A 27,046-nucleotide genomic window follows, 5' to 3' on the forward strand; every position below is an offset into this window, starting at 1 on the left:
TTGCTCACCCTCCCAGGTTCCTCACTGAATGTGAACTCATGTGAAACATTGGCATCCAGCACGTGCTTATTAGACTATGTCATGGTTTTTATAGTCAGAGCTGGGTTCAGATCCCAGCTGTTCTCAGTTTGAGTAACTGATTGCTGCTGCTTTTATGAGTTCCCCTTCCCTGGAGTAGCAGAGGGCATTGTTTATCTCAACAGAATGAGCCGCTAGTGGTGGAATCCCTGGCAGGGATCACCAACAAGCACCACCCAGATTTTCTTCCTTGTCCTTGTCAGAAGCCTGGAATGGGGCGGGGTGGTGCCCAGGGAGACAGCTGGATTGCTCACGATCTCGTCTCCCTCGAAGCTGAAGGAGGACCAGCAGAGGGCGCTCCTGAGGCGCGAGTTCGAGCTGCAGAGCCTGAGTCTCCAACGCAGGCTGGAGCAGAAGTTCTGGAGCCAGGAGAAGAACATGCTGGTGCAGGAGTCCCAGCAGTTCAAGCACAACTTCCTCCTACTCTTCATGAAGCTCAGGTGGTTCCTCAAGCGCTGGCGGCAGGGCAAGGTTTTGCCCAACGAGGGGGATGACTTCCTTGAGGTATATTTCCCCGGGAACTGGGACTGGGAAAGGGGTGGTGTGGGAGAGAGAGGCCCGGAGGGACAACCAGCCGGCATCGACACAGCTCTGAGGCTCATGCCCAAGCCCGCAGCTTGCAGGCTTCATTCAGAGTCTGTGGGTGAGAACCAGCTCTCTACTGGGCACTGTGGCAGGCGCTGGGGATATCGTAGTGAAGAAGACAGACTTAGTCCCAGCCTCGGGAGGAGAAAGTCTCTTTTGGGGGCAGGGGCTGGTAGGTCTCTAATACCTGTTCATTTCTCTTTTAACAAATCTTGGAGTCTTCAGCAGGCAACAATCTAGTTTTGTTGTTATTGCATTCTATTCAAATATAGTGTGTTTTTTACTCCTTTAAAGTATAACATACAGGAAAGTGCATACATCGACTGTACAGCTGAAGTTTTATAGTGTTCATCTGTATCATCCCCAACAAGTCGCGATGGAGTGCATGTCATGGTCCCAGAAGCCTCCTTCATGCCCCAGTCAATACGCCCACCCCAGCAGTCAGCATTATTCTGATTTCTTATACCATCGATTAATCTTGCCTATTGTAATTTATATAAGTGCAAGCAGCCTTTTGTGTCTCCCTTCTTTTGCTCAATATAATTTTTTTAAGATTCATCCATGTTTTTTATATAGAAGTAGTTCACTTTTTTTATTGTTAATTTTTGACTTAATAATATACCCATTTTATGTTTAATGTTACCTTTGTTATATAGCAATGGGTATTGGCTTTCCAGTTTTCATAATAATAATAATTTACTTTTTAAGATATATTTATTTAACTAGAAAGAGTAGGTTGACTTGAAAACATTAATGATACTACAGGTAGTATTTGGATGTGGCAGGAAACCAGAGGCGTGGAACTTTGGGAATGCAGGAAGCTTGAGAGGCCTCCTGTGGCCCATTTGTCCCTCAGCCTGTGCAGGGTCCTTTGTTCCTTAAAGCCCCTACCTCCCGTCCTCATCAGCTGCTAACCAACACTGCATCGCACTAACACTGCTAAGAGAAGGGGCATATAAGGGCATCAAACCTCAGCCACACTTGGGTGGGTTGACACTGCTCACCTTGGCTTTTTGGGTACAGCTACCTCTGGTCTAGCCTGAATTCGGCCCCCCTTTCACTTAAGCTCCCCTTTCCTGAGCTAGTGGGGCCCAGTGACACTTCCCAAGTCCTCTTGTAACCCTATCAGGGGACCCCCAGAATAGTCTTAATGCCCCAGGAGCAGAGCTGGTGGTTAGACCTGAATCTTTGGCAAGAGTCCCCTTCCCTCCCCTCCAATGGAACTCATAGTTCAGGCACTAACCTCCTCCCCAGGGGCGTCTTGGGAGGGTCATGGATCATCATTAAATGGACCTCACCGTGGAGTATCTGACACAGAGGTGCCCCTAGGAGGAGCAGCTTGAAAGTCTGTCTACCATGCTGCCCCTTGAGCATCACCCTCTGTGACACCTGGGGCCTCCTATTTGGAGCCACTGTTGCTGTTTGCCTCCCCTTCCGTGGCATTTGAAAATTTAGGACTGCCTCTCCTCTTTGGAAGTTTGACCTGGGCCTTTGGATGAAGCCTAGTTTGTTTGTTTTTTAATGAATTTTTAAATTTTTATTTTTTTTAATTGTAAATACACGTAACAGAAATTTTGCCAATTACATATATTTCTAATATATATATATATAATTAATATATATACAGTTCAGTGACATTACATACGTTCACATTGTTGTTCAGCCATCACCACCATCCGTCTCCAGTTCTTTTCATCTTGCAGAACTAAAACTCTGGACCCACTAAACACTAAATCGCTATTCCCCGCCCCCTAGTCCTTGACAACCACCATTCTACTTTCTGTCCCTATGATTTTGACTATGCTAGGTACCTCATGTGAGTGGACCAGTATTTGTCCTTTTGTGTCTGGCTTATTTCACTTAGCATAATGAATTCAATGTTTATCCATGTTGTAACATGTTGGGAAGTTTTTTTTCTCTCTAAGGATATTATTCCATGGTATCAACAAACCACATTTTTTCAGCTCTACTGAGGTATAATTGCCACATGGGAGTTGTGTATATTTAAGATGTACAACCTGATTTTTTAAAAATTTTTTTAAAAATTGAATTTAGAGAGACAGGAAGAAAGAGACTAGAGGTACCTGTACCCAAAAAGCCAAGGTGAGCAATGTCAACCCACCCCAGTGACGCCCCAGGTGTCACTGAAGTGTTGTTCCACTTATCCATGCACTCACTAGTCGCTTCTTGTATATGTCCTGACCAGGGATAGAACATGCAACCTTGGTGTATGGGGACTACGCTCTAAACAACTGAGCCAGGGCTACAACTTGATATTTTGATATATGTTTACATTGTGAAATGACCACTTCAATCAAGTTAACATTCAGTACCTCATATAGTCTTTCTTTCTTTCCCCCTCCCTCCCTCCCTCCCTCCCTCCCTCTCTCCCTCCTTCTTTCTTTCTTTCTTTCTTTCTTTCTTTCTTTCTTTCTTTCTTTCTTTCCTTTCTTTCTTTCTTTCTTCACTTAAGATCCAGTCTCTTAGCAACTTTCAGGTGTACAATACAGTATTGTCAGCTGCAATCACCATGTTGTACATTTGATATCCAGAATTATTCATCCTGCAAAACTGAAACTTTGTGCCCTTTGACCTACACCTCCCATTCCCCCCTCCCCTGCTCTTGGCAACCACTGTTCTGCTGCTTGTGTGTGTTTGACTTTTTTCAGATTCCACATCTGAGTGAGATCTCACAGTATATGTCTCTCTGTGTCTGGCTTATTTCTCTTAGCATAATGTCCACCAGGTCCATCCATGTTGTCAAAAACGTCAGGATTTCCTTCCTTTCTTAAGGCTGAGTAATGTTCCATTGTTTATATATACTATATTTTCTTTATCCATTCATTCATCGATAGACACTTAAGTTGTTCCCATATCTTAGCTACCGTGAATAATGCTGCAGTGAACACAAGGGAATACAAATATTTCTTTGAGATCCAGATATCATTTCCTTTGGATATATAGCCAGAAGTGATTGCTGGATTCACATGTTCTATTTTTACATTTTTGGGGAAACCACTATGCTGTTATCCATAGCTAGAGCTCAGTTTTGGTTGCTAGGGAAAATGCTCCCTCACGCCCTCCACAGTGAATTGCCTGCTGGCCACAGAGCCTGTATTTTAAATCAGGTTTTCTCGGACAAACTTTTCGTATTTGGTGAAAATCTTCCTAGCCATTATTTATTGGAGTGACAGAGAAACAGAAGCTTACTTTAGGGGGGAAAAGGTGTAAGCATAAAAATTAAATATATATGCCTATAATTAATAAAAATATAAATATTTACTGAGACACAATTAAGATATAAACATAACATACATGTTAAAATACATGTATAAAATATGAGATAAAGCACATATGTATAAAATACACATAAACATACATAATAAGATACATATTAACTATAACTAATAAACTTGATATACATTCATACTTTTAAAAAATATACACATCCACACATGCAGAATTAAAGCTACCTGTGTGAATGATAATGCTTATGCACTGAGTATTTATAGTGTTCTGGGCATTGCATTAAGTGCTTTAAGCAGATTGTTGTATTTTACTTTTACCCTGTGGTATGGAGACAATTATTATCCCCATTCTACTGCAGATAAAAATCTTTGACTCCTTGTCCTCAATTCTGGAACCCAAAAGCTCTGAGAACTGTGTTTCTTTGTGTCTGACTCATTTGGAAAAAATTGGCCTGACATTCATTTGGCAGCAAAACCTTTATTCATTCCATTTCATGTTAGTTAATATTCATATGTTTGTAGGGGAAATACTGGTGTCCTTGAGCACAGAATGTTACGTCAGACTTTGCCAAGGTTGTTTAATAATACACAGTGTAGGTACCATATTAGTTTTCCAAATCCCAATGAATTCTGAATTCCAAACATACGTGGCCCTAAGGATTTCAGAGAAAGACTTGTGCACCTGTGTATATACAGTCAGAAGACTGTATACTTAAATACTTGTGACCGGGGATAGGGTTGGGGTGTTTATTCATGTAGGCCCTGCTGCCCCTACATGCTTTCCAGCCTCAGTTCCTGCCTGACCCTGGAAACCCTTATTCATTTGGTTTCTAGGACACACTCTTGGCTTTTCTGCCCCCTCCCTGGTTGCTCTGTCTCAGACTCCTTGGCTGGACCCCCTGGCTCTCCCTGACCTGACCTCTGAATGTCAGAGTCCCAGGGCTCAGCCCTCAGCCTGCATTTCCCCTTCACCTACGCTTACTCGCTTGGGGAGCTCATCCAGGCATATGGCTTCAAAGGCCTTTCTTGTACATTATGAATCTATTCAGAATCTGACCCAGCTGCACCGCCTGTCCCCACCCCAGTAGGAGCCATCGTCATGTCTTGTGTGGGTTGTCTCAGGAGCCTCCCTGCCTCTGCCCCTGCACCCTTCCATCAAGCGTCTTGTATTCGCACAGGTACAGCAAGGCCTTAGACCCGAGGTGATATTTGGGCAAAGTCCTGAAGGCAGTAAGAGAATAAGCCGTGAGGGTAACTGCCAGTCGAGAATCCCAGGAAAAGGACAAACCCCAACGCAAAGGCCCTGAGGTGGGAACCTGTCTGAGGAAGTGAGAGACGTAAGAGGAACAAGGCTGGGTGACCAGGCCACTGTGGGGACGACTTTGGCCTCTATTCTGAGTGAAATGGGAGCAAGGTACCAGGCAGCATGTGCTCCACATGGACGGTGCCCCTTGGGGTTGTGTGACATGGGGCTCTGTGGCTACCCTGTATCTCATCATAGCACCCAGAGGGAGCTTGAGAGACTAAAAGTCAGGCCGGCGTCACTCCGCGGCTCGCAGTCCTCCCCTCACTCCCGTTTCGCCCAGAGTAGAAGCCAAAGTCCCTGCAGCGGCCTGGTCACCCAGCCTTGTTCCCTTTACTTCTCTCACTTCCTCAAACAGACAGGTTCCCACCTTAGGACCCTTACATAGGTTTTGTCCTTTTCCTGGAACCTCGACCTGCAGTTACCCTCACGGCTTATTCTCTTACTGCCTTCAGGACTTTGCCCAAATATCACCTTGGGTCTAAGGCCTTCCTTGGCCACCCAGGGACAGCACATCTGAGCTCCTTTCCCTGCTCTCTTTTTCTCCATAGCACTTATTATTCTGTGACATTCCATATATTTAATGACATTTCATGCCTTTCATGTATTTGCTTGTTTTCTTGTTACTGGAATAGAAGCAAAAAGGGGCCGGTGTTCTTTGTCTGGCTTGCTCACTGGTGTGTCTCCAGTTCTGAACACAAGGCCTGGCACATGATACGTGTTCAATGAATATTTGTTGAACAAATGAGGACTGTGCCCCAGTGAGGAGGTGGCTTCCTCCTGCTCCGTTCCTATCCTGAACTAGTTCCCCGGTCTCCTTGGCAGGCCCGGGACTCCTGCCCAGATTCCCTCAGCAACAAATGCTGCCTCCCAGGAAATCTCCCTTCTGCCTCAAACCGCCGGTTCCCTTTTCTGTAATCCTGCAGGTACCTGTGGCTTTTATTCCAGCCACAGCGCCTACTTTGACCTGGCTTGACAATATGTCATGTCTGAGTAGCGCGCAGGGTGTTTGGAGCCGAGAGATGAGGGGAGGCCAGAAGTGCCCGCCTCTCCAGCTGTGCTCCTCAGCCTGGGTGGCACCCCCGGGGGTCAAAGTTAAAATTTGGGAAGTCAGTGCCAAGCGAGGTGCCATCCTGCCCCATAAACCCTGTTTTTTCTTCAAGCCTGGCTGTTTGGTCCACTTTCTACCTGGGCCACCAGCCTGAATCCCCTCTTTCTGAGGGGCAGACTCCCAGGTCTGATGCCCTCCCACCCTGTTGAATGTGTGTTTTTTTTTTTTAAACAGGTAAATAGCATGAAGGAGCTGTACCTGCTAATGGAGGAAGAGGAATTAAATGCCCAGCATTCTGATAACAAGACCTGCATGGGGGACAGCTGGACCCAGAACACGGTTTGTTTTCAGCCTGTTCCCAGTCCTGTTCTGTCCATTTGTTTCTTTGTCTGATTAATGATCACTTCCTGCTACCTCCTCTGACCTGTATTGCCCTGGGCACTAGAGCTGCAGAGGGTTATTTGCGCGGTCACTGGCCCCAGATGCTCAGTGCTGTGGGGTATAAGTCATCCCAGAGCAGTGACAGGGCCAGATGATGGACTGTGGAGTCACAGGCAAGAGAGCAGGTCACTCTGTTTGGAGCGTAGTGGACATTATCACAGAGGAGTGGTCATAGGTGGTGGGTTTTGAAGGATGAATAGGAGTTTGCCTAATAGAGAACGGGGAAAAGGCTATTCTGGGCCAAGAGGACTGTGTGCACAGAGGTGTGGCAAGGAATTCTGGGATTTGCCACATCTTGGGATGTACATAGTGGAGATGAGGACATCAAGTTGGGGTCATATGAAGATGGGCCTTGTGGTCTGGGGTCAGGAGCCCTCAAATCAAGCCATGGTGTAGAGAGAGCAGTGGGGTCAGGCTCTCAGGGGTATAACCAGTGAGCTTGGGTGTGGGTAGGAGACAGGCCAGGGGCCAAGGAGAGGAGACTGGAGCCGAGTCAGGCAGTCGGGGAGGCTCCATGGTTCAGACTCCTTATCCGGCCCACGGTGGGTCACAGAGGCAGATCCTAGGCAAGGAGAAGGACCCCAGGGCCTAGACACGGCAGGACTTCAGAGAAGCCAGGGCCCAGCTCAGACTTAAACTGAGCTATCGTTGCTGTAACTGCAAGGTGTTTGTTTACATGAGGCTGGAATATATTTTGGCCTAGGAGGTGGCCAGGGCTGAGATGACTCAGCTCAGAAATGTCAGGGCTGAAATTTAATGGGTGAGATGACCCAGAGACTTGCCCGAGGCCTTGTAGAGTCCCCGTCTGGACTCTGGGTGAGTGTTCCCAGCCCAGGCTCCCCTCGCAGCCCCTCCAACCGCTCCTGACCCAGGCCTCACCCTTGTCTGTAGCCCAATGAGTACATTAAGACACTGGCCGACATGAAGGTGACACTCAAGGAACTGTGCTGGCTGCTCCGGGATGAACGCCGTGGTCTGACTGAGCTTCAGCAACAGTTTGCCAAGGCCAAGGCCACCTGGGAGACGGAGCGAGCAGAGCTCAAAAGCCATACCACCCAGGTGAGCCTCCCACTGGTCAGAGACATCTCCCTGCTTGCTCCTGTCTCAGCCCAGCCCTCTGCTGTTGGATCTGGGAGCAGGCTGTGCAAGGCATGCCCCTAGAAGCATAGGAACCCTCACCTTGTGACCCAGAGAAGGTGAGAGACTTGCCTAGAGTCACACAGCAAGGGCATCAGAAACTGGGGACCAGGAGTCCCTGAGCAAGGGAAGGAAGGTGAGGGATTGACAGAAGGGCTGGGGGCCTCTGAGGCACCCCTGCTCTACCTGGCGCTTGCAGGTGAGGCCAGAATGCTAAGTGCCTGTCTGTACCTAGTGACTCAAAGGGAGGGACTCCTCTGCTCACAACCCAGCATGACCATAGATAGGAGCCTTAACCAGGCTCCCTGGGGGCTTGGTCTCTGCTCTGTACCTGGAGGCAAGTTGCTGCCCATCTCTGGTCTTCACCATGAGAGGGTGGGCTTCCTTCCACTCTGACCACCGCCATCCCACGCCACAACTCCGCAGGGTCAGGCTGCCTCCAGCCCGCCTTTGCTGCAGGTTACCTTCCCGAGCATTGTGGCTCCTGGGAGGTGGGTACAGTCGTTATCTCTGCTGGGCAAGTGACAAAACAGGCACAGAGGAGTTAAATTTCTTTCCCAAGGCCACCCAGCCAGTCAGGGGCAGACCTGACCTTCACCCTCCACGCCTCCGCCCCTCCTTGCCAGGGCTCACAGATTTCTGGCTTCCCGGCGCCGCCACCCTCTCCTCCTGACCCTCCCCGCAGACCTCACAGCTCCTGCCCCGTCTGCACACTCCGCGGTATCCTCTGCCTCTGCTGCCCCACCAAACCCAACCATTCCACGTGCACCTCTCCATAGGAACCTGACTGTTCCCAGTCCTGTTCTGTCCATTTGTTTCTTTGTCTGATTAATGATCACTTCCTGCTACCTCCTCGGACCTGTATTGCTCCATGAGGGTTAGGATCCCAGACCACAGCCTGGGGGATGTGGGTGCAGTAATTCTTGAGGTTGCCCGTTTACCTCCTGCCACCCCATGGTTTGGGCTGAGAAAGCCATCCTGCTAGAGTGATTCCTGCACACAGTCATGACATAAATGTTTGCATGTCCCCTGCTAACTCAGGTTACTGGTAGGAGTTGTGAAGTATCTTGGTGAAGTATCACGAGAAGCCATAATTAGGAATCTCTGCTATTTTGTAGCTGCATAACCTGGGACAAATAACTTATCTCTTTGACCCTCTTTCTTATGTTTAAAATATCAAAAATGGAAGTTATCTTGCCAAGTTTGCATGAGGATACTGCGATAATGCCTGAAAAGCCCTTAGCACAGAGCTTGACATGTAGGAAGAGTTCCACAAGCCTTGATTGGGAGGAGGGGTTAGTTCTGAGTGAGGGGTCCTCCCAGGAGAGACCTCCCCTCTTGCCCCCTGCTGGTGTGCTAGAAAGCGGGAAAGAGGGCAGGGGAGCAGCAGAGCAGCGAGGAGGGGCCTCCTGGTGCCAGTGCCCAGTCTGCTCTTTCTTTCACAGATAGAGCTGAAGGCTGGGAAGGGTGCTGGGGAGCGGACTGGGCCCGACTGGAAGGCCGCCCTGCAGAGGGAGCGGGAGGAGCAGCAGCACCTCCTGGCTGAGTCCTACAGCGCCGTCATGGAGCTGACACGGCAGCTGCAGATCAGCGAGCGCAACTGGAGCCAGGAGAAGATGCAGCTGGTGGAGCGGCTTCAGGGGGAGAAGCAGCAGGTGGAGCAGCAGGTAAAGGAACTGCAGAACCGCCTGAGCCAGGTGAGTCCCAGCCCAAGCTGGCTCAAGCTACAAGAGGCAGTCACTGTAGGAAAAGGCCTGGGGTAGGATCTCCTTCAGGTATAGCTGGATCCAGGTGCTCAGAGAATGCAGCAGGAACTAGATATCTCTCTCTGCCAGTCTCTCAGGCTTGCTTTCCTCTGTGTTTTTTCCGTAAGTGAGCTTTCCTCAAATATGGCCTCTGTTACTTTTTTGCTCTTATCCTCACAGCTTAGCAATTATAGTGGAAAGAGTTTTCCTTTTCCACAAGGCTCTACCTGGCCAGGTGTGAGTCATGTGCCCACCCCTGGTGCCTTCCAAAACCCAGGAACCAAGAGGGAAGAACCAAGGGTGGGCCCCCACGAGGACATGGAGTCCTCAGACCAAAAGAAGGGTGGTAGGAAAGATAGTCATTGACCATCACATCTGCTGCAGTTCACACCATGCATCCAGCTTAGCAAGCTGCTATGCTCCCTTATTTATTTTGGGTTTGTCCTTTGCACATTCCTTTGTTTTACTTTTTATTTTAATTACATAAATCAGAACTTCATCTTTATATAAGACCCAAATACTGCAAAAGTGTACTCCAACCCACTCCCTCTCTTTCTTGCTAAATTTATATTCCCAGAGATTCTTTTTATCATTCATTGAATCATGATGTACATATTGTTTACACTTTTCCTCTTTCATAGAGAGCTATTCACAACAAGGTGTAGAGGCTCATATCATTCAGCTCTCTGCTCTTTAGTGTTCCTAGTACAGAGTCCCCACCCTGATGTGATTCAGCTGCCTCTTATCTGATCTAGCTCTTCTAGGAACTGTAGCATGAATTAATATAATAGTGACAGCTGTATTATGATTTATATAGTATTAAATATAATGTCATCTAGAAGGATGCTCGTAAGTGGTTGCTTTCATGATCATTTCTCAAATCCACTTTGTTGGTGGCTCAGAGCTGCTGCCCACTGGGAAAGCGGCTTCTAGTCCATGATCTGGGTTCTCTGGGCTGGAGAGCAGAGCTGGGGAGTGGCCCAGCGCAGAGCAGGGCCCTGCTCACCAGCTGGGCCCACGGCCGACCACCCTCTTTACCCTCACCCAGCTTCAGAAGGCTGCTGACCCCTGGGTCCTGAAGCACTCGGACTTGGAGAAGCAGGACAACAGCTGGAAGGAGGTGAGTAGCGTAGGAGTTTACCCGTGTTCTTTTGGCTCCTGGCTGCACTGGATAAAGTCCTTCAGTTGTGGAGGATGCTAACCCTGTCCCACAGGTCACATCCTTATACCTTGGGCTCTTCAACCCTGGGGTCTCTACCCCATGTTTCCAGCCAGTGATGTGGGACTTGTGAAGGACCCTCTGAATCTTTCCATGTCTGTGAGAAAGGCTGGGTGTCTCTGTATCACTTGGCCAGGCCCCTTGCCCTCTCTGGGTTTCCTGTGTGCCTCTCTGAAAAGCCAGGCCTCTAAATAGCCATGTGACCTTGGGCAAGTCACTCTCCCTCTCTGGGCCCCGGCTGCCTCATTGGTAAAATGAGAATCACATTCTCTGCCTTAGCCCAGTCCTGGTTGTGGAGATCAGTTAGGTCACATGGGTGAAGTTTGCTCCTGAGCCTCGGGTGCTTTGTCCTTAAAGCAACGTGTTGAGTAACCAGTGAACAGACAGGCCCTTTGCATCATCCCATGTAATCCTCACGACAGCCTCAAGAGGGGGTGTGTTGATCAGGAGACTTGGCTGCAGCAAAAACTGATTCTGGGGAACTGAAGCAGGAGAGAATTTTATTAGGGGCTCCACGGGGTTGGTGACGCAGGTTCAGAAAAGCAGCGCAGGTCCTGGGGGACCGGCTCTAGACCAGGGTGGGATGAGCCCAGAGCAGGAGCCTTCAAGTCACTGCTATCACTGCCAACGGACCAGCAACCCTGGGTGCTGCCACCACGTTCAGATTAAGTTCTAAACAGACTGTTTCCATGGGGTTTTCTCTTGGAGCTCCCATGGGCCAAGCCTGGATCATACGCCTATGGGGAAGGTGGGTGCACTGTAGCCAGAAACTGACCAAACAGTAGTCTAGATCAGTGCGGACATCAATTCTGCTCTGTAACCGGGGACTCAGGCGTGAGATCTGGGGTCAGTTCCCACAGTGACCTCTTGCCACCTTCCCTCAAGGTGTCGGTGGCCAAAACTGACCCTTCTTGTCTCTGTTCCTTTACAGACACACAGTGAAAAGATCCACGACAAGGACACTGTTTCTGAAGCTGAGCTTGGGGGAACTGGCTTAAAGAGGTGCTGGCATCCCCTCTACCCACTTCCCGCTGCGGCCCCAGCCCTGCCCTGCCCTTTGCCTGCTCTGCCCCTTTGCCTTTCTTCTTTGCCAGCCCCCATGTGCCCACCACTGCGCCTCAGCAGAGCTGGGGGAATGCTGGCATATGGTTTCTCCGGAACCCAGGTCCCTTAGGGGCTTGGGATGATAATGCCTACCTGCGATTTTTTGTTTGTTTGATTCTTGGCATGGAAAACTGGGGCCCTTGCCTGTCCTTGCTACCAGAGAAACTAGCTCCTGTTGAGGTTCTTTCTTCTTGTGTCTATAGTTGAGAGTCAAGCTGGACTTCCACTCCTGGGATTATTTAGCAGCTTCCTGTGGGCCAGGGAGACCCCCCCACCAGGGCTCTCAGGAGCATGTCTCCACCATTAGAAAACCCACGAAAGAAGTGAGGGCAACAGAACCCCATAGGGGCCATGGGAGCAGCCCGAAGCCCGGATGGTGGGCTGTGGAATCGATTATGGAGTTTAAATCCCACCTCTGCCGTTTCTAGCTCTGTCACCTGGGTGATACGTCCCTCCTCAGTCCAGTGGGGATAATAGAAGCTGCCTCCTGGAGTTGCTGGGAGACCGAATGTGAGACGCACTTACACGTGCTTGGCATTTTTAGTCATCAGGCAACACCTGTGCCAGGTGTGCGCTGGAGATTTCGTGAAGTCTTAGTTTGGGTTCCCCCAAAAACAAAGACAAGGAATTGAGATCTTGTCTCAAAGATCCTGAGACAGGGGTTTGAGTGGAAATGATTTATTTGGGAGTGGATTCCAGGAAATGCCTGGCAGTGGGCAGGGTAGTAAAGGCAGGCAATAAAGGGGGTGTTAGCTTTCCATGGGCACCCTGAGCTCAGTTTCGCTGAGGAATGCTGAGAGCCAGGGCAGAGCACGCAGTTCAGAGCGCTCCCACCCAAGGGTGAAGGAGCCATGAAACCGTGCCCATTATTTGGGCAGGGCTGCGGTCTAGGACATAAGCTCTGACATTTCCAGCTTCCTCTGTGCAGAGGCCAAGTTTGCTCCTGCAGCCCGAAAAAAAAAGCCCTCAGATGCTCAGAGCCTGAAGTGTTGGGTGTGTAGGCGTGGGTGCACAGGGGATGTGGGCGGGGCGCTGACAGATTTCCACAGGAGGCGAGCAGGACAGTTGTGGTCCCGGCCCTGGCGCAGCACAAGAACCAGGGAGGAAGGCCAGATGCTTGGGGCATGTTGTCTTCCACTCACACCGCTCTTCCCCCTCACTCTTCCCAGGACCAAATCTGTTTCCTCCATGTCCGAGTTTGAAAGTTTGCTTGACTGCTCCCCCTACCTTGCCAGCGAAGCCACCCGGGGCAAGAAGCTGCCTAACAACCCTGCCTTCGCCTTTGTGGGCACCCAGCCGGCGGACTCAGAGAAGGATGCCCAGGCACAGCCACGGGACTGCAGCCACCTGGGTGCCCTGGCCTGCCAGGACCCGGCAGGGAGGCAGATGCAGCGCAGCTACACGGCTCCCGACAAGACAGGCATCCGTGTCTACTACAGCCCTCCGGTGGCCCGGCGCTTGGGTGTCCCCGTGGTCCATGATAGGGAGGGCAAGATCATCATCGAGCCTGGCTTCCTCTTCACCACCGCCAAGCCCAAAGAGTCTGCGGAGGCCAACGGGCTGGCGGAGAGTTCCTATGGTCGGTGGCTGTGCAACTTCTCCCGGCAGCGCCTGGACGGGGCCTCCGGGGCCAGCCCCTCCGCGGCCGGGCCCAGCTTTCCAGCAGCCCTGCACAACCTGGAGATGTCAGGCAACATGAGTGACGACATGAAGGAGATCACCAACTGTGTGCGCCAGGCGATGCGATCGGGCTCACTGGAGAGAAAAGTGAAGAGCACGTCCAGCCAGACAGTGGGCCTGGCCAGTGTGGGCACACAGACCATCCGCATGGTCAGCGTGGGCCTGCAGACCGACCCGCCCCGCAGCAGCCTCCATGGCAAGAGCTGGTCACCCCGCAGCTCCTCGCTCGTGTCCGTGCGCAGCAAGCAGATCTCCTCTTCCCTGGACAAGGTGCACTCGCGCATCGAGCGGCCATGCTGCTCGCCAAAGTACGGCTCGCCAAAGCTCCAGAGGCGGTCCGTGTCCAAGCTGGACGGTGGCAAGGACCGCAGCCTGTGGAACCTGCACCAGGGCAAGCAGAACGGCTCGGCGTGGGCCCGGTCCACCACTACACGGGACAGCCCCGTGTTGAGGAACATCAACGACGGGCTGTCCAGCCTCTTCAGTGTGGTGGAGCACTCAGGGAGCACAGAGTCAGTCTGGAAAGTGGGTGTGTCTGAGGCCCGGGCCAAGCCCGAGCCTCCCAGGTATGGCATTGTGCAGGAGTTCTTCCGCAATGTGTGCGGCCGGGCCCCGAGCCCCACCTCGGCAGCAGGAGAGGAGAGCACCAAGAAGCCGGAGCCCCTCTCCCCAGCCAGCTACCATCAGTCGGAGGGCATGGCCAGGATCCTGAACAAGAAGGCGGCCAAGCCAGGCAGCAGCGAGGAGGCCAGACTCTCTGTGCTCCCAGGGAAAGACGGTGTCCTCCGGGACGCAGATGGAACCCCAGTCCTCACCAGTGAGGTAGGCGGGTGCGGCTGCCCTTTTTCTTGGGAGATGGGGTTGGCTTATAAGGTTTAAGCTCTTCTGGTTGTCAAACTCAGGGAATATAGTTCATGTGTTTCATAAAGTTCTTGTGCTAGTTAGGGTTGGGTTTGGAAGGCCCCAGACCTGGAATGATGCATGGTCTGAATACCACTTAACAAGCTGCTTTGCCACCGCACACCAGAGATAGCCAGCGTCCTGACAGAGAAGGGATGTGCCCACTTCTCTCCTGTCACCAGTGATGTGCTGGAGCCGGCTGGTGTGGTTTGTGAGAGCCAGTTGTGTGCACCTCTGTGTTCAGTGACATCACCTTGGTACCTTGAGATTGGCCACAGTGGGAAGGTTTTACATTATGAAAATGGGCAAATGCCACAAGTCAGGGTCTCTCCCCTCCCTCCTGGAAAACGAGTTATTAACTATTTATCAGTACACCAATGCCCCTACCCCACCAAGACTCCATGCCTAAGTGCTCTCACTTTCTCTGGAATCTTTTGCTGCATATCCCACTCCAGATTTCAATTTCAGATTTCATTATAGATTATTTGCATATTAGTAAAAGAATGTATATAAGCTCTCTTCGCAGAAAGGCTTATGGAACCCGAGGGTAGGGACCAGAAGACCTCAGCAGCTACTCTCTGTCTCCCTCTCCTCTCTCTCAGTTTCATTTTCTCTGGTGTCCTCTTCCTTCTTCTATTTCCCTCTCTGTTGCATTTGTATAGGGCCAGGAGGGCTGTCCCAGCTCTGGTTTTATAACATCTTCCGGTTCAAGTACCTAAGGGAGACTGGACTGACTCAAACACCTCTATCCCAATTCTACATTTTTGAAAGAAAGAAACTGGTCCAACTCAAGTCCAGTATATCCTGTTGGACTGGCCAGGGAGGTGTCACGTGGTGTACAGTGCACTCAGTGAGGGTTGTAGGTGGGGGGCATGGAGGTGGAGGAGGCTGAGATTGGCCCAGCTGTATGTATTGTATGTTTAGGTGGTTTTTGATTTTTCCCTATTATAAATAATTCTGTGGTGAACATCTTGGTGCAAAAACATTTTTCCAAATTCCAGATTATTTCCATAGGTTTGAGTTGCAGAAATGGGATTACAGCGTAAAAGAATATACATTTTTAAAGTATTTGATAAATGTTGCCAAACTGTCTTTCAAGAGTTTGTCCAATTTCTACAGCCCCCAGTAGTATATGGTGAGTGCTTTACTGCTCTATACTCTCACCCAGCTGGCTGCTTAAAATCTTTTAAGTATTTCTTTCTTTCTTTTTTTTAAAGATATGTATTTATTTATTCATCTTTAGAGAGGAGAAGGGAGGGAGAAAAAGGGAGAGAAACACCAATGCATGGTTGCATCTCGTGCGCCCCCTGCTGGGGACCTGGCCTGCAACCCAGGCATGTGCCTGCCCTACACTGGGAATCGAACCAGCAATCCTTTTTTTCGCAAGCCAGTGCTCACTCCACTGAGCCACACCAGCCAGGGCATTAAGTATTTATTTCTGTTTTTAACTTTAAAAAACTTTTTAATTTAATGTACATACTGAGCATATCATAAGAATAGGCTCACTGAATTCTCACAAACTAAATATACCCATTGTATTTGGTTTTCAGGAAAACAGATCAATAGTAGGCTCTGTGTGTTTGCGTGTAATTGGTTTACACTAGTATTATGAGGAATTGGCTCGTATGATTATGGAGGCTGACAAGTCCCAAGATCTGCAGGATGAGTTAGCAAGCTGGAGACCCAGGAGAGCCAATGGTTTAGTTCCACCTGAGTCCAAAAACCTGAGAAGCAGGAGAGATGATGGTGTAGCTCTAGTGCGGTATATATACCTAATGTAGTTCCAGCCTGAAGGCTGGCAGGCATGAGTCCCAGGAAGAGCCAATGTTCCAGTTTGAGCCTGAAGGCAGGAAAACCACCTATGTCCCTGCTGAGAGGCTCTCAGGTAGGAGGAATTCTTTCTTACTCAGGGAGAGTCAGCCTTTTTCTTCTGTTCAGGACTTCAACTGATTGGATGAGGCCTACTCACATTAGGGAGGGCAGTCTGTTTTACTGAGTCTCCCGATTTAAATATTAATCTCATCCAAAAGCATCCCCACAGAAGCACCCAGGGTAATGTTTGAACAAATATCTGAGCACCCTGTGGCTTGGTCAAGTTGACACATAAAGTGAACCATCACACCCATATAACCACACCTGCATCAGGAAACAAAGGTACAAAGCTGGCTGTATTTTTTAATGTTGATTCTAAAGTTGATCCAAATATTTTTCAGTATACAAAATGTAAATGCTACTCATTGACTAGTTGTTCTCCTAGGAATGTAGCTTATGAAATATTCACGAAAGTGGGAAAACGTATTTGTATAAAGAAATATATTGCATTATTAATAAAAGTAACCAAGATTTAAGTACTTAATGGGCACTATGCCAATGCTTTATACTTCATAGCTGATTTATTCCTCACAACAACTTTGGGAAAGGTATCACATTCCTTCTTAGAGAAGAGGAAATCAAGGTTCAGAAATTTAAGTAACTCATCCAAGGTCACACAGCTGGTAAGTGGCAGGACTGGGATTTGAACCAGGCATTCTTGTTCTGTAACAGCACTTTTAACCATTGTCCCTGTGTATTGGTAATAGTAAAAAAAAAAAAAAAAAAAAATTAGAAAATACCTAAATGCACGTCAAAAATGAATTGGATGAATCAGTTAAGGTATTTCCACTCAGTGGAATAGTAGACAGCTGTTGGAAAGAAGATCTTGACATGGATCGTGACAGAAAAGTGTTCATGTTTTGCAACCGCAACATACAGGCTGTAAGAGATGAGGTCGTTTTGTTAAATATGCATGTAATTTGGTGAGAATTTCCCTTGATGTGTAGGACCATGAACAGTGTCCACTTTCTTCCCTGTGTATTCCAGAATTTATTGCATCCTGGAATGTTATGAACATTCATTACTGTTCTAATGGAAGAAAAACAATTTTTAAAAATGGGGGGCTGCAGCCCCTAGAAACTGGTCCCTGGGCGTGGCTGAGTCCAGCTCCTTGCCTGCCTGGCCATCCAACCCCAGGGTGGTCAGTGCCTCCTGGCTCCTCCTGACTCCCTCCCTCCTTCCTCTTAGGATGCGGTTTGTGACTGCAGTGCCCAGTCTCTCACCTCCTGCTTCGCGCGGTCATCACGCTCTGCCGTTCGCCACTCTCCTTCCAAGTGCAGGCTGCACCCTTCAGAGTCCAGCTGGGGTGGAGAGGAGAAAGCAGCTCCCCCCAGCGAGTGACAGCAACTGAGCTTCAGGCCTCAACCAGCCCAGTCTCTGGATAGCCGACGGGAACCAGCAGAGAGGAGGATCGCGCCCTCTGCATCACCTCACCCTGGGGGACATCAGCTGCACCATTGCCAGAGAACAGCTTTCCCATCCCCCAGGTAAAGTGGGGTGTCCTGCTGACCACTGGGGTGGCCATCTCCCACTCCCCAGGGGAAGGCAGTGAGTGGGAAAAAGACCAAAACTGCTTCGAAGTGTCTGCAGAGCGATCCAATGGGGTCTGATCCCTGGGTCCTAAAGGAAAGTCTTGCCTGGTTCCACCCACACCCACTTCTCAGAAGAGCCCAGGAAAGGATACACTTCTGGCCATGCCCCTCAGGGAAAGGGCTCACAGAGATGTTCCTTGCCAATCACACCCCCTTCATGGGAAGGAAACACCGGAAGAACAGGCTTTGCCCTAGGACTCAGCTTGGGGTTCCTGGTGGAGCTGGGCTGGGCATGACACCCACCCTTTCCTTCCCTCCACCGCGCCCTCCTCCCAGCCCCACAGCTTTGGATCGCTGTTACTCTAGGGGGTATGATAGCGCGATAGCCAGGGCCAGTACCTGCTTGGAATCACGGTGCCCTGGATCTCCCTGCTAAGGGCCTGGACGCAGCAGGGACTGGGAGACGAGGTGGGGATGCGTGGGCTCAGAGTCGGAGAGCCACTAGAACTGCCTCTCTTGCCAAATGACAACCTTCCCAGGAGATTCCTTGAGGACAGGAATAGGTAGAATCACTCCCAAGACCTGGTGCACAGATAAGTGCGTAAATGCTCGCTGCCTTGATCACTGGGGCTTCTTTTCCCAGCACCCTGGAGGGGCACCACATCTCCACTCTGTTTACATCCCGTGGCTGGTGGAGGGCAAACATGTTCCCAGTGAGAGACTCCCAGTGGCCAGGACAGACCAAGAGGCTGGTGCCCCAGGACTTAGCGGTAGACTGGGGCTTGGAAACACATTTCTTGCCTAGGTGGTTTATTTGAATTTTTCTTACTATAAATATTTAAGGTGGTTTTACTTTATTTTAATAATTTAATTTACCCAAAGTCCCTACAGTAATTTATTGGAGGTTAAGACATGTATTCTTGCCACTGGGATAATGCAAGGCTTTGAACACGACGGACAGGTGTGGGGCCCCCATGTGGATGAGACGGCTCAGCAGCCAAGCCCTGGCTTCCTGGTCAGGTTTGGGGCCCCCCCAAAACCAGCAGAGCTGGAGCTCTGCATCTTGCTCCCCCAACATCACTGACCATTGGCTCAGATCACTGTTTTTCCCTCAACGCCTGGTACTTGCCCGGCCTCTGGCAGTCAGCCTGTAAATGCTCACGGACCAGCTGGAAGGCTGGGCCCACATCACCACCTCCCAGACATTCTCCATTTCCCTTCTCATTCTCCCCTCCTCCCGTATGACACCTTTTTTTGAAAAGGTGAGTTAAACGTGGATTACTAAGGCTCTACCAAGAGCGTGGAGATCTCTCCAAGTTCCCCAAGTGAGAATTCGCAGGAAAACAGGACTGAACTTCGAGAATGTTGTTTATTGCAGCTTTGCACATGGATCTGAGAGTGTCTGCCAGCCTGCCTCAGTTCTCACCAGCCTGCCAGCCTTTCCACCAGCCTCTCTCCTTAGCCTTATGGCCTCCATGGCTCTTCTCTCAGCCCCAACTCCACTGCCCACCCTCCCCCACGTCCCATTCGAGCTGCTTGAGCAATTAGATAGATTGTGACATGGCTCATTGCAGTATGGCGAGGCGGCCTCGGGCGGCCTTCCCCTTGGGGCCATGAACCCATTTTGGTTGCACACATGCAGAGGTGTGGCCCTCCTGTGCCTGGCTGGGCGCCCAGAGTGGAAGCCCCAGGATGAAATGGTTTGTCTGTGGAATTCTCCATGAGGAAGACCAAAAGCCAGCCGCTTGGCTGGTTTGCCCCCAGGACTCAGGAGGTGCCTCTGCACTCCCACCTGCTCCTAATTCGGCCCTTTCAGGGCCACCTGGACCAGTTACTCAAAGTCCTACAGCTCCATTCTCTTTCAGCAGAACATCAGGGTCATGTTCGACCAGCCACAGAGTGACTTGTGTGGGCACAGCAGGCAGGCCAGTGGAGCCATGGGCCAGGCCCCCTGGGATGCAGTGCTCCCACCCAAGAGGGCGAGGGGCCCCTCCAAGGTTATCTCCTGGTGAGGGGACGCACAATAGGCCACAAGCCACCAGAGGCCTTCCGCCACCTCCCTGAGCTGCCGTGGGCCAGGGGGTCTGCACCCCCAGCCTTGGGTAGAAATCCTCGTGAGACCCAAAACCTGCGGCCTATGGACCGGTCCGCTCAGCCTTACCATCGTCCTCGTCCAAGATCGTTCTTGCCGTCCTCGTCTCAGCGCCTGGCCACCTGGCCCCCAGCCAGTGTCAGAGGCTCCAGAGCTTGGTTCTTAATAAAGTCCCAGTTTCTACTTCGTGCATGCGACTGCGCGAGGTCACTCATCACTCTTCCTGCAGAAGCCTCTGCGTTTGGGGCTTGATGGGGTGGAAAACGTTGTATGTAAATATTCATTGGGTTTCATTTTTAGCATTTTAATTAGTAACTGGTTGTGTTTTCTTTTGGAGGGTGGGAGGGTTGGTTTGTAAAAACTCTACTCGTTTGGAATGTAATTTCTAAGTTTGTTTGTTTCTTTAAATGCCTTTCAGTCTTGGTAACATTCCCAAAGCAGAAAACTGCCTGACCCACAGTGGGGATTCCCTGGAGCATTGGGGTTCCAGGAAGGAACGCTGCCCTTCTTCCCTCTCTTCCCCTTCCTACTACCCCTCTGCCTTTTTGCTCCTGGCCCCTGCCTCTTTCTCCCCCTCCTCTCTTATTCTACTTCCCCCCTTCCCCCTATCTCTTCTGTCTTCAACCAAAGTCCCAAGGAACCCTGGGGTCCTAGTCCCCTACAGACTGCTAGGCTTGGGCCCATGGCGTTGGCACCAGTTGGTTAGAGGTGAAGAGTGGAAGACCGCTTGGCATGGTTGACCCTAAACTGGGCAACATCACGTTTCTTCTGTCAGATCTCTTTCAAAGCCAAATTAGACCCTCCTGGGGGCTGTGATGTCTGCATTTGAAATGGAAGTCCTACCACTTTGGTGCATCAGTGGGTTTAGACCCTGTATTCACAAGGCTTCAGAATCCAGTTCCGGTCTCCCAGCAGCCCCTGCCCCCAATTGTTTCCCCAACAAAGGCTGACCAATTTCAAAACACCTCCAAGAGGCCTTTCTTTCTCTGAGCTCAAAATGGGCCAACCCTACAGCCTCCCCAGAGACACCCCTCTAGTGGCTGCTCTCCCAGGTGATATAGTCGAAGGCCCCAAAACTGGACCCTCTTACACCTTGACCATGTGGCTCCATCATGCCTGCCCCCTGCAACTTCTATAGTTTCGTCACCCCGGCTGTTTTCCTCTTGCCCACTCAGCTTCCAGGCCCTTCTTCCCTCTCCCTTCCTGTCCAGAATGTCCCCCACCCCATCCATCCTCGCCAGCCCCTGACCGAGCTCCCATTGCCTCTCCATTAATAATAATGATCCCCTGCACGCTCCGCCTAGAGCATTTTACTGTTTAGAAATCACTCCCCCCATCCCATGGCTTTTCAAGCCTTTCAGGGACAACTCTGGGAGGCAGCTTTAGCAGGACAGGGTTTAGCGTTCCCACTTTGCAGATAAAGAAATGGAGATGCAGGTCTCATCCCGCGTCACCTGACTGGGAAATCGCTGACTCTAGACTAGCACCTGGATCCCCCAGCCCAAACTCTGTCCTGCTTGCTGTGTAGACCTGCTGCCCCACTGGGTGCTCTGTGAGGGTACAGGACGCCTAGAACCTGCCACTGCCCAACCCAGACATGAAAGCAGTCCACCCTGGATCAGTGGGCCCGTGTGTTCCCGAGGGTAGCCTGGGCCCCTTGCATCAGGAACCTGCCTGTTTAACAGACTCAGGGAGAGCCTGAGCAGCAGCGGCCCGCTGTTTGTGTCCGTAGCCCCGGCCAGCAGGCCACCTTTTAACCAATAACCACGATGCTGTGTCGTAAAAAGGGCGTTGTGCTGGTAGTTAGGGAACTAATTATCTCCAATCCAACTCTCATGTAGTCTAATTACCCTGAGAATTTCCAAAAACCATCAGAGGTATAATACAGCAGAAATAGAATCTTTTTAAATGTTAATTTAATAAGACAAACTGTCAAAAAGCAAGAAGAGTTATCATTCCTCAAATCTATCTGATGCCATTCCCATAATCATGCAGTTAAAATTTACTCTTGAGTTTCCTGGAATCCATGGTGAAAAGAGAAACACCTCAGGTTCTGTAACGTTCATCATCCAGTCATGGGAAGCAAGCATTGCTCCAAGACACAACTCTCATGCTACTAATTTATAGCCTGTGTCCTTTCTTCAAAGACCACTAAGCCAACTGCCATTTCAACAGGTGAACCTAAGGTGCAAGGATGTTTTCCAGCTGACTCTTTAAAAAAACAAACAAACTGCCACCAACTTGAACGACCTTGGCCTCAGATCATGTGGCTACTCTCTGCCTCAGTTTCCCCAGTTATAAAGTGGGGAGAATGTCCTTCTACCTCACATGTCTGTGGTGAGGACCAAATACAACACTGTGCCTGCGAGTCTGCTTGGAAAAACATCACGTTCTACTCAAATGGGAAGTGGTCTGATCACACTCATTGTCCCCAGGCCAGCCCCTCAGTGACCTGACCCTGAGGGTGACATCCCCTTCACCCCCTCACTAGTCTCAGTGAATAGAAAGTGGGTTGAAAGACCAACTCCCTCCCTCTTCAGAAAAAATTGTTGCAAAATACACGTAACATAAAACTTGGTCGCCATTTTAAGTACACTCACAGCGTTGTGAAACCATGGCTGACGTCCATCTCCAGAACTTTTTCATCATCCCAAGCTGAAACCGTCCACTAAACATTCTCCATTTCCCCTGTCCCCAGCCCCTGGTGACCTCTATTCTACTTTCTGTCTATGAATTTGCCTATTCTGGGTGCCTCTTATACGTGGAATCGTACACCCTTTCTCATTGTGTGTGAAACCTCCTCATTTTTTTGGATGAGGAATCAGGCCCAGAGAAGAGAATGGCTCTCCCAAGGTCGCACAGCAAACCAGAGGCAGAGCCAGGACCAGAACCCGGGTTTCTGCACCCCTCGCCACTCAGTGATCCTGGTTGCGCCTCTCCGTCTCTCTGGGCCATCTGCTCGCTCCTCACCTCCCATCCGCCCTTGCTTTTACCATCTTCCCCTAAACCTCCTTTCCTCCTGCCTCTGTTGGTTCCGCCAGCAGGCCTGGCGGCCCTGACCAATGGCCGGGTTTCCCTCTTCTGGACCCTCAGCCCTCCCAGAATGGCCTCCTCAGCACTGCTCCTCCCCGCCCCATGGCCTTCCCTGTACCCGCAGCAGCCCCCTCGCTGTCCCCAGGCTCACATTCCTGTGTTACCAGGGAAGCGCCCTTAGCTGTGGTCTCCCAACTCTGATGTTTGCTTTTCAGATCTGGGTTTTTTTCCCCCTGGGTTCTGTTTTATTTCGTGTCTTCTCACACTAAAGGGAGCACCTTCCCCCAGTGCCTCAGGTGGTATTAGTGCTGCCAGCCCTTCTCATTGGGCCCAGCCCCAGTCCCCCCCCCCGCCCCAGCCCAGAAACATCCCCTAGTCACGTCCTTGAGTCATGTCTTCTCTGTTCATGGCCTCCTGGAACAACCCAGCACTTTCCACAGGGAGTGTGTGTGTAGGGGAGCTTAGAACCCCACCTCTGGCCTCCTCTACCCTTCCCAGTCCTGCATGGCTCTGGTTGAGGAGATGCAGCCTGGCTTGGGTTCTCTGTCTGGTCATCTGTCCATCTGTCTGTCTATTTGATATCCCTCCATTCTCTCTGCCCTCCCTTGGGCCTCACCAGCTCCAGAACAGGCCTTCCTGTAAGAACCTGTAGCTGACCCTGACTCTGCCCCTCACCCCTCCCAACAGCATTTGCAGTTTGCAAAGTCCACAGATCAAAAACAAAAGCAGACATGATGCTGCCCCTGAGTCCCCTGCACAGGGCTCCTCCCTCATATTCATTGGACAGCCCCTTGTCTCTCCCATCAGCCTGCTCCTGTCCCTTCCTGCCCTTCACCAGCCCTCTGGACCCCAAGCCCCAAGTAAAGGAGCTGTGGTTTCCTCTAAGCATCCTTCAAGGGACAAGGGACAAGGACCTGGCTGCCCTGTCACACTGCATTATTCTGACACTACTCAAACTGCTTCCTTGAAGAGAAACCTCCACCAGGAGTCTGGAGACCTGGCCCAGGTCTGGGCAGACTTTCTAACTTCTCTGAGTCCAGCTGGTTGTATAACTTTATGATGAGCGCCAGGATGATCCTAGGACCCCAGAGCATCCCTCGTTTTGGGGCCTGCATCACTATCCTCTCTCCACTGCACCCTGGTCTCAGCTCTGCCCCTGATCTCTGTGCCTTTGTTTACTTCTCTGCACAGGGGGCTTACCACAAGACCATTCCTAGCAGCTTCCCAGGTATTTGGTGCCTCTAAGGCTGGGCCTCGCCGGCTGTGGCCCAGCTCCCTGATACTACTGCCTTGGGTTGGGGCACCAGGTTGCTGAGGATGAGGTACCTGGAGGGCCTCAAAGCTGCTGGAGCATCACCTGGTAACTTGATAGAAATGCAAAGTATTGGCATCACCCGAGGCCTGCAGAATTTGAACTGGAGTAGGGTGCAGCAAACGGGGGTTTAACAAGCCCTCTGGATCATTCTGATTAAATGATAGTTTGTCAACTGCTCACCTATACTACAAATAGTGCAGCCTAGTGAGGGACTAAGACTGGCACAGACCAGGAACAGGTAGGAAGCACCAACCTCCTGACTCCTGAGAGACTGGTAACTCTCCCCCGCTGCCCTTCCCCCACCCCAAACACGTTCTCTTCCTGGAAGCTGGAGGACAGGGAGATGGTGTACATTTTGATTCTAGCTCTGCTCACCTCTTCCCACTTGCCTGAGTTTCACAAAAGGTTATGTAGGGTTTGCCAGCCAGGCAGGGGGTGGCACTCCTGGGGGGCAGGAGAAAAAACCCTGATCATTTATCCCTTGGGAACCTCACCATAGGCTCATGGACTCTCTTCAAATGGAAAGAAACCTAATTCAAGAAAAGAATCCTAAATCCCCAGCTCCTCCTCCTCCCACCTCCGTGGAGACCTTGTAGATGTGCCAAAAACACAGCTCTGGCCCCCAGCAACTGGGGGGGAGGGCCAGAAGCTGTCCTTCCTTTTCATCCCTCCCCTTCCAACCCTTGCCAATACTGTGAAGCCCCCTTCCTGCCCAGCCTGGTTTCCTGGTGAGGGTCCTGCAGCCGTGGGCCCAGGGAAAGGTCTTTAGGAGGGAAGGGACCAAGGGTGTCCTTGGGCCAAACTGTCTGCCTCTCCTGTCCATTGTTCTCCCCTCCTCCCTCCTTTCTTCAAAAGGCTCATTCCCAGGATGGATTGGGTGCTAGGACGACTGTAGTCCAATCCACTAGCTCTCCCTGTCCCTGTGTCTTATTTCAGACATGAGAATAACTGTACAGTGTAAACTTGCAAAAGGGTTTTTAATGGTTGTAGATTGGAAATAAAGTATGTCATATGAACAGTTCTCATGCCTCCTCTGATTTCTCTTATGGGGTGAGTGGAGCCCCTGGCAGATTTGAAACCTGACTCTAGCCCACCCCTAGTTGCCTGGAAAGGAGGGAGCCCTGGGAACGCCAGAGCCAGCTGGCTGGTTTGGGGGCCACTTGGGAGGGGCCACAGGAATTCTCCACTGCTGACTACTGACACCTCAGAGTCTCCCACTAAATGTGATATGACCACTGAGAAACAAGCACAAAGTGCTCAGAAAATGGAATTGAACTTTTCTACAAAAAAACTTTTAAAATGCCATCGTGGGGTGGAGAAGACACTTTAGACATGAGTTAATTATCTATTACAGTATAATTATTCTAAAACATGTATTATATCACAGATGCTGTGGGTTAAGAATTCAGGAGCTGGGTACTTGTGAGGTTGCAGTAAGGTGACTACCACAGGCCAGTCACATGAAGGCTTGACTGAGACTGGATGATCCATTTGTAAGGTGGCTCATATGCCTGGCAAGTCAGTATTGGCTGTTGGCCTGAGGTCTCAATTCCTTCCCACGTGGATCTCTCCATGAGGCTGCTTGAGTATCACAACACTGTGGCTAGCTTCCCCCAGAGTAGGTGAACTATAAGAGAGCAGGGTAGCAGTCAGGGTCTTTTATGATTAAACCTTGAAAGTCACGTTATCACTTCTGCAATGTCTTACTGGTTATACATATTAGCCCCATGAACTATGGGAGAGGTCTACAACTGGGCATGAACACCAGGAAGTTGGGATCATCAAGGGCCATCTTGGAAGCTACCACATAAAAATTATAGAGCTCTCTTTTTCTGAGAACAACAGTCTGTGCTAGGCACTGAGGAGATAACAGATGAGCCTGGAAGGCAGGAAAACAGATGCCAATGGCAGGGGGAGGCCAGGGAGCCAAGAGGAATCTCAGGAAAGGCTTCACAGAAGAAGAAATATCTAAACTGGCACCTGAAGTTAAGATGTTGACCAGATGAAGGGAATGGAGGTGTGTTATAGGTAAGAAACTGAGAGGAGATGTTCCCAGGGACAGCATGTTTGAAAGCCTAGTAGAGAGCAGAGAAGAACTGGGAAGTGTAATAAGTTTGATGTCATTGGAATGGGTAATGATGAAAGAAAGCTGGGTCAGATCACACAGTGCCTTATGAGGGGACAAATCCCATTCTGTGGGCAATAGGGAGCTGAGAAAGAAAAAGCAGGGAAAGGTGATAGAGAAAGCATTAGGTCTGGATTCCATTAAACTTATACTCTCAGCTGTGCTCTAGGATGGCCAGCCCTGGATGAGACCACTTCATTCTGTTCTCAGGGCATAGAAGGAACTGGGTACCACTGACCCCCCAGAAACTCATATTTGGGGAACCAAGAGCAAATCTCTGCTTTCAGATGGCTGTTGGAGCCAGCAGGCTGGAACTACATGGTAGAAATTTAACAAGAAAGAATTCTGCGTCCCATCAGAAAAATTTTCAAGGGAACACAGCTGCTATGGAAGGATGACCAGTCATGCTCCAGCTGCTGTGCCCTAACTTCTTCAGACTTCATAGGACTGCTCATAATTCAACATTTGGAGGTTTCAGATTTGAAATAACTACACATGCAAGGGGACAGACATTTTTCATGGCATCCTATTGGGTCCTGAGGAAGCAGCCTGCTCTCTCTGGCCAGCAAGGGATAGTGGAAACGGC

General features: G+C 50.4%; 1 protein-coding gene across 1 annotated transcript in view; it reads left to right on the plus strand.

Moving 5' to 3' along the window:
- MTCL2 (microtubule crosslinking factor 2) overlaps window positions 1-23,310 on the plus strand; it is a 66,362-nt gene extending 43,052 nt beyond the window's left edge. Inside the window, exons 8-15 of the mRNA XM_054573788.1 lie at window positions 352-582; window positions 6,500-6,604; window positions 7,598-7,765; window positions 9,289-9,540; window positions 10,637-10,708; window positions 11,739-11,809; window positions 13,081-14,413; window positions 17,552-23,310. Of these exons, the coding sequence (XP_054429763.1) occupies window positions 352-582; window positions 6,500-6,604; window positions 7,598-7,765; window positions 9,289-9,540; window positions 10,637-10,708; window positions 11,739-11,809; window positions 13,081-14,413; window positions 17,552-17,704 (2,385 nt within the window). The 3' untranslated portion in view covers window positions 17,705-23,310. The remainder of the gene's footprint in view (window positions 1-351; window positions 583-6,499; window positions 6,605-7,597; window positions 7,766-9,288; window positions 9,541-10,636; window positions 10,709-11,738; window positions 11,810-13,080; window positions 14,414-17,551) is intronic.
- The last annotated feature ends 3,736 nt before the right edge of the window (window positions 23,311-27,046 follow it).

Source organism: Pteronotus mesoamericanus, unplaced genomic scaffold, assembly GCF_021234165.1.
Source record: "Pteronotus mesoamericanus isolate MK-2021 breed Mesoamerican mustached bat unplaced genomic scaffold, CSHL_Meso_final contig_25, whole genome shotgun sequence".
Lineage (NCBI taxonomy): Eukaryota > Metazoa > Chordata > Mammalia > Chiroptera > Mormoopidae > Pteronotus > Pteronotus mesoamericanus.